Source organism: Spermophilus citellus, assembly GCF_964194105.1.
Source record: "Spermophilus citellus genome assembly, chromosome: 3".
Taxonomy (NCBI): Eukaryota; Metazoa; Chordata; class Mammalia; order Rodentia; family Sciuridae; genus Spermophilus; species Spermophilus citellus.
In genome coordinates this window covers 172,131,067-172,138,937 of record NC_138184.1, presented here as the reverse complement: position 1 = coordinate 172,138,937, position 7,871 = coordinate 172,131,067, and the positions used below count along the sequence as shown (strand labels likewise).

The following is a 7,871-nucleotide window of genomic DNA, read 5'->3' as shown; positions in this document are numbered from 1 at the left end:
ACAAGTGAGCACAGATTGAAATTGGAGGTACCAGCTGCTATTAGGAAGAGTCTGCAGTATCCTGAGGAGATAATGGGATCAGCTGCATTGACAATGGAAAAAGAGATGGAGTTGAACGACACAAAAGGAAACTGAAGATTGTGCCTTGTAAACATGCCAAGACTATTCTAGAGGGAAATAAGATAATGGTGTTCCTCTATTTGCCCCATCTTCCTGTTAATTAATTATATTTAATTTATTTAATAAGTCATGCAAATGCTCATAAATGAGGACTATTTATAAATAAATTAAACAAATGAATTAATTAAATAAAAGTATTTTGTCCATCTACAACTAAAAGTTTTTTTAAAAAAGAATATTATCTAGATTAGGTAATCATTATACAAGTTTTCAGACAAAAGCAAATTTATATTTTACAAACAATAATTGTTTCCACATTGAAGAATAAACACATGATTTATGAGGCTTTAAAAAGATAGGAATCATAACCTTGATTACACATAAAAGAATTTTAAACAAGCTTATTGTAGTGACATTACCTATCCCTTTTACTTTTCTTGGGTAGTTCTTAAAAAATAAGGATATGTAAATGCTGTTATTCAGATATATCTAATGCTTTGTATATTTGAACTCATTATTTATTGGATGCATGTGACATTAATCCATTTGGTGTATTACTGCTTATCAGAAAAATATTGAAATTTTTTTCCTCCTCAGTGATAGGTGAATCTACTTCATGTGGAATTTCTAAGGACCCAGTTTCAGCCAACATTTTCAAAGAATGATAATATTTAGAAATAAGACCTTATCTTAATTAAGAAATATTAGCCACCAAAATGAAACCAAGACAAGACTCTAAAAATATTTATAAATTGTCCTCATTTATGAACATTAGCATACAGTAGTGAATAGTTAAAGCAAAGGACTTTCTCAGATATAATCTATCAACATACTGAAAAGTATCAAAGTCTAGAATATATTTTATGATTGAGATGCAATGATTCCAAAAAATTTTGTTAAGGAATTTATTAGGAAAGTGTTATAAAAGTATAACAGAAAATTTTTGTTCCTTTGAAATAATGTGCAAAAATAAACTATTTACATGGATTAATAATTATTCACCAAATTCTCTTGAAAACATCCCAAGTTCTCATTGAAATCAGTGGACACTCTCTATGAAAGTATACAATTTTATTTGGAACTGTATTTTGTGATGAGTCCATTTTATCACAGAAATTACTTATACCTATATTAATAGTTACATGTAGCAAATGAAAATGCCCTTATCCAAAACAAATACATAATATCGAAATCTTCTTAAAAAAGAAAACCAGAGAGAAATAAAATATTATATCATTTACATTTAGTATCCCACTGAATAGATACACATTTTGTATTTGATTAATACTATGTTTTTCATTTTGGCCATCATTTGATTATACCTTTGTTTATCTTGCTCTTGTGGTATAAAAGTATTCATAATAACTTAATTTTATCATATTTATTTGAAAACATCTTTTATCTTGCTCTTGTGGTATAAAAGTATTCATAATAACTTAATTTTATCATATTTATTTGAAAACATCTTTTATCTTGCTCTTGTGGTATAAAATTACTCATAATAACTTAATTTTATCATATTTATTTGAAAACATCTTTTATCTTGCTCTTGTGGTATAAAAGTACTCATAATAACTTAATTTTATCATATTTATTTGAAAACATCTTTTAACATCTGCTATCTTTTGAAAAGAATTGTTAACCTAAAATAATTGACCTCATCAATCATTTCAAAGAAGGGTAAAGATACATTTGTGTGAATGTGAATATATTTTGAAAACTTTGTTAGTGTATGCCAAACAAAAGAAACTAAAGGTCAGTTTGTTGCTATGAGGCTCACATACAGTACAGCAAATAACTTCAAATTTTAGTCATTTTTTAAATGTACAGCAAAATACTGCTGTTCTCTCTGAAATTATTCTTTTCTTGACAATGAAATTAAACATTATATAATACTTAGTATTCAGAATGGATGAATTATAAAAGTTCTAGGTACTTTTGTTTAGTTGGAAAAAAACACATTATCTTTGAATTTCTGATAGTAAATAAACAACCTACCAGTTGTTTAGTCAAACTACATTTCAAAATTCATGCTTTAATAAATAAATTTATTCATTCTAGAAAACTTGGCCTCCTATAATGTATATCATCCAATGATATTGCTTTGGATGTGAAATTGGCCTTCAAAGTATATGTAAACACTTCTTTTCCCACACACTATTATCTCCAAAAGGAGAGCTTTCCAGTAGTCTAGCACACTAGTGAGCAATCTTAAATTAAAAATGATTGTGCAGATATAGCAGAGGAAGATAACTTATACTAAAGCAATTTTTCCATCAAACATCTAACAAGTTATAAACCATGAATGAATTTTCTTAAACCAAGGTTTTTATAGTTACATTATTTTCTGACTGTTTGGGGAGCTAACATCATGCTACCCATTTTACAATATTCTAATGCCAAAATTTGCATTTTGTGACTACTGCATTAACAGTTTTAATTACATATATTATTTCTCTTTGGGAACTAAAATGCTGTAGATTTTTTCTGACTCAAAAGTGCATAAAGTGAATAAGTATATCTCAGAATGAAGATTACAGTATTTAGAGACAAATATACAAATAACTTCTCATAGCCTGAAAAAAATGACATATTTTCAAATGTGCACATTAAGTCATAGCCACAATAGAGATTGCTTGTGTAGAATCTAGCTTGCTGAATAAACAATTGTTTAATTGTAGAAACTAATATGAATACTGAGAACTTTTCAATTAAAGAAATTAAAATAATTATAAAATGTATCATACTCAGTATTCCCAATTACTTGCAAGCATTCGTTGGATAATAGCAACAAATGAGTATTTTTAAATGTATATTTTCCAGTTTTATTTCAAATGCTATGTTGGGTAAGAACCTACTCAGAAATTATTTTTTGCCATAGAAAAGGAATGTGAAATAAAGCATGTTCCACAGGACTGAATGAATTAATTGCTCTGTTAGATAATGAATGTTTAGAGAAATAAGCATTAGTGATTAAGGCTTAAAGTGCTTGGGTCTAATCATCATTTTGGCTTCTTTAAAAGAGGACTTATAGCCACTAGGCTGGGCCTCACTTATACCTGGCCAGGTACCCCAGAAAATTCCATTACGGACACCTCTGTATTTTTGGTGATAATATTTACCATTTAAGTTTGCAGAAAGACATGCATCAAACCACCACCCTGAACTGTAGTAGAGCCCACAGTTCCCAGAGGGATATCGATCATTGTCTCTATCTGGGGTGGTGAAAAACTTTAGATCGTGGTTATAATGTTTACTGAAACGTAAGGCATCTCCAGCTGTGCCATTATAGTTACCAATGTGTAAACGGTATTTGAGAAATTCGTTAGCCACGTAAAACTGATCATACAAGGCATATAGTTTGACACCATTAAAGTCTTCAAGATCTATTCTCAGAATCATTTCCTTACTCTTGGTCAGAAGATGGATCTTATCATTTCCCAGCCAAAATTCTCGCCTGAGATTTCCAAAGCCTATTTTGTAGTCTTGCCAAGTTTTGGTGAAGTTGGTGCTCCCATCCAGACGAGCTTGTAGCACTGTCCAGCCTCCCCCCATGGTCTCCATATCACAATACACCTCAAAGCTGCTATTTTTGGGATCAGGTGTAACTCTGTAGGTCTCACTGCTTCTTTTGCCTATTATGTAGTAGTCTGAACAATCTTTATGTATTAGATGTTGAACTGGAGGAGGGAAAAAAGAAAGGCATTGGATTTTATTATAAAACTACACATCGGAGGAATTCTTTAAATTATGAAACTGCTTTTGTGTATATAATTGCAATAATAAAACCTTGCTCTGCTAAACTTACCTGAACCTGATTAGCAAATGTTTGTTAAAGCCTCAGAACAAGAACATGGTTCTATGAAGTAGACAAGACTCTCTAACATACTCTTGTTTGCTAATAATGGTTATAACAGCAACAAACAACAATAAGAAAAGAATAAGTAAAGGTAATATTTAATGAGGACTACCTCTAGCATGTTCTAGGCATGCTACCAAAGACTGGATAACATTTTCACATTTAATCAGCATATCAACCTTATAATGTAGTTTTTATTGCCACTTATGCTTTTTTTTTTTTTTTTTTTTGATGATGATGATGATGATGAGGCTTTTTAGGCCCAAAGAGAATCAAAGCCTTGCTCAAGTTCATACAAGCATTTGGCCGAGCCAGGACAAATGCTGTCCTTTGCTGTCCGGCTGTGACAGCAAAGCTTATTCTCATAAACATTGCATTCCTTTAGCCTAAAATTCAGATGATTTCAATTGTCCTAGAACTGCATTCCAGGTATATAGGCTTCTTGTCCCTTTAACCTAAAGGGGCTAATCATTCCTACTGTTGGGAAATTTTATTGGACATGTTTCACTTAATGCATTAAGGTTCTAATGTACAGCATTGATCATAAATTCACATTTATTTTACATAACTATATAAAAAAGCTTGTGAGAATGTATTTTTTCAATAATATGCCAATACTATTCTGTATTTATTATATAGGAAAGTACATTTAGCCAGTGTTCCATGTGTTTATTTCTAGAAATAAACAACAGGTGATCATGTTCAGGATAAGTGTAATCAGTTAATAGGCTTTTATAGAAATCAAAAGATAGTTTTGTGACAGATAAACTTAATATAAGATATCCAGTGCACAAAAATCTAATCATGTATATTTAGAACTCAGAATATTCAGTTACTTTCATAAAACTTAGGAGAAAAGTGAATAATACTATTTTTCATATCATTACAAGTTACCATATAGCACCATATTTAATATCTACCCAGTGATGTCACCTAAGACATGATATGCAATGTTCAGAACACATTCAGATATAGGCTGCCAGAAGTATTAACAGCAGTGGTCCTGGAAACCGGGCTATCTTCAGGGGCAGATTCCCTGGGGATGGAGCATGTGGTGTACTTGTTCCAAAATAAAGTGATTGCTACCATGTTCCCTTAACCTCAGATTTATGGTAAGCAGAAGTCCTAATGCAGATATGGCTTTGCAAAGTATAATAAGACCAATAAGACCAGTAGCAATGGTCTCTGGAGTCTAGGTGGAAAGCCAGAGTTTGGCAGGGAACCAATGCTACTATAAGTTCATTGATAGAATAGGCAAGGCTGTTGTCTTTAACATGTTATTAAAGTCCAAGTAAAGTGGATGGTGAGGATGGGTTCTATTAAATGCTTGAATGGTGGCAAAAGGTTAAAAAATAATATTAATAAGGAAACTTCCCTTAGTGGCATTCCAAAATTCTCCCCTAAAACACAGGTCTAAAGAAAAACATTTTGCACACACATGAAACTGCTTTTATTCCATCTGTAAAATCTCCCATTTTCCTAGCTATTTGAAGTTAAGAACTTCAGATCATTTCTAAATCTTCTATGGATCACTTGTTGCTACATGAGAAGTGGCAGTCAGCCAACCACAAGAAAAATGAATTTTTAATGAACAAAGCCCAATCACAGCACTGCCTTATCTCTTGTTTTCAAACACTTGAGTGAAGAGATAGACTGCACTAAAACATTAAGAAATTCTGTGCTTCTGTTTGTGTGTAGGTCAGGCATTTTTCAATTTTAAGTAACACCTTAAAATTGAAAGTGCTTCCTAATGGATATAGAGCTAATGACTTTTGTAATCAGATTATATATCATTTCTGTGGTACATTAGAGAAAACATTTTTCCCCCCTCTGGATTACTTTAACGAATAGATGTTTATTTAATCCATCATCTATTTAACTTATTCACTTTGGTTAATGTTTATAGATACTGACTTACTACCTCACATTCATGAACAAATGATAAGAAAACAGCATACATACTTAGTGGTGACTGGATTTGTTCTTGGCTGGGACACTTCGATGAACATTTGCCATCCAAACTATTGACAACAGATGTTAGATTTGCCACCTTGCTGTCAACATAATTTTCTACGTTGTTCATATTTACAAGATTCAGCTTCTCCAGGCGGCCGTGAAGCACATCTATCTGGTCTTTTGCACTCTTTAACTCAGAGGACAGCTTGTTCACCTCGCTCTCAAGTTCTTGAACTCGATTGTCACCAGCCTCTCCCGGGGCTCCTGTGCTGGGGAACAGTAGTCCATTTCTACCCGGGTCTCGGTTGTCGTCAGCCTGCAGCTTGCAGTCTTGGCAAGTTTTCTTCAAGCTGTTTACAATTTCCTTGAGGTTTTGGACCTCTTTGAACACCTCCTGGATCCTTCCGAACTGCTCCGGGAGCTGGATAGCCAGTGGCGGCAGGCTCACCTGGAAGGGGCACTCGCCTGCCTCGCATTTCCCTCTGCTTTCTAATCTCACCGGGCAGGCGTCCTTTGCTCTTTCATCTTTAATTTCCTCTGTTTCATTGTTTGCAACGACCAAGAAACCATAAGCAGCGAGGACAGCTGAACTCAGCCAGTACCAGTCAGGAAGCTTCATCTCTGCGCTGCGCTGCGCTCACCCCAGCAAGGAAGCAGCGCGCCCGGCCCCAGTGCTTTAACAGGGACAGCCGCCTGAGTCAGGCTTTCTGCATTTCCAGAAAAGGGCGGGAGCGTTTGCATCACTAGTTTCGGAACCGCACCGGAAGAGAAGATGGTCCTCACCGAATGCCGTTTATCCAACACTAATTTATTCTCAGCCAAAATAGTATACATCAGAATTAACAAAATATATACATTAATCTGTGGGATGTGCATATTTGCCAAGATATACTTTAATGACTTATTTTATAAAGCACAAGCTTATTTTACTAAGCCTTTAATTTCAAAATAATTTGTTATGCGTGAAATAGACCACTTAATTATACCCAACTCCATTGGAAACAAATAGTGTTAAAAGATAAGTATTTATGTGTTAGTTACCAAACTGTCTGAAGAAGAAATACATTACTAAAGTGGAAGCTGTCCTTTTTTAAAATTAGATTGGGGCACTGAAAACCTCTAATTTTCTCCATGTTGGGCTTTCAGGTGAAATCTTAAACACTTTGAGAACAAAGCACAGCTTTCTGGCTCTTTGCAAGAAGACTGTTTCATCCATTTGTAAAAGGGAAGAAATTGATGGGGGGTGGGATGCCGCCTTCTCTTTTTTTCAACCATAGCATAGTGTATTCAATTGTCTAACTGGCTAAAACACATTCAAAATAGAACATTGTATTTTATCAAAATGAGTAGCTGCTGCTTTTGCCAGTTTTGTAACTGCACTGTCACCTTTCACAGTGGCTTAAATGTGAATCACCCTCCCATTCCTATCTCTCTTTACATGTGTCTTCTAACTTCTTTTCCACAGGCAGTCCTGGCTGATAGGCCTCTGTTGTCTGCCTCCATGGTGGGTTCCACCTGCTTTTTAGGCCATATAACATGTCACCTTGTCCACAACATGTCAGCACTCACAGCAGTAGTTTTCAAACTCTTCTGTTCAGAGGCTGAGGGGCAGGAAGGAGGACTGGCTTCAATTACAGAAACCACCTCCTTTCAAATAAGTATACCCAAATAGTTTTGCACATTGATGTCTCATAAGATTTCCTCTTCTTCTTTCCAACCCCGAACTCCTCCTTGTTGTTCTTCTTTTTAGTTGTAGATTAGATGAAAACAATACCTTTATTTTATTTGTTTTTATGTGGGGCTGAGGATCAAACCCAGTGTCTCACATGTGCTAGGCAAATGCTCTACCACTGAGCCACAACCCCAGCCCAGATTTCTTATTTTTCAAAAAAGTATTTTATGGCTTTTAAAATGATTTCAACACTACCAGTATAGA

At 34.2% G+C, this 7,871-nt stretch overlaps 1 protein-coding gene across 1 annotated transcript; it reads right to left on the bottom strand.

The window, feature by feature from the left end:
- Nucleotides 1–1,011: 1,011 nt before the first annotated feature.
- On the bottom strand, nucleotides 1,012–6,619 carry FGL2 (fibrinogen like 2). The gene is made up of 2 exons (XM_081282808.1): nucleotides 5,942–6,619; nucleotides 1,012–3,800 (listed from the first exon to the last, which is right to left on the bottom strand). Exons 1-2 carry the CDS (start codon nucleotides 6,552–6,554, stop codon nucleotides 3,094–3,096), a joined length of 1,320 nt encoding a protein of 439 aa, XP_081138934.1. The 5' UTR covers nucleotides 6,555–6,619; the 3' UTR covers nucleotides 1,012–3,093.
- Between the last annotated feature and the right edge of the window lie 1,252 nt (nucleotides 6,620–7,871).

Coding starts and splice junctions, on each gene's coding strand:
- FGL2 (XM_081282808.1), bottom strand. CDS start 6,554: ATGAAGCTTCCTGACTGGTACTGGCTGAGTTCAGCTGTCCTCGCTGCT. Junction 3,801..5,941: donor ACAAATCCAGTCACCACTAA/GTATGTATGCTG, acceptor TCCCTCCTCCAG/TTCAACATCTAATACATAAA.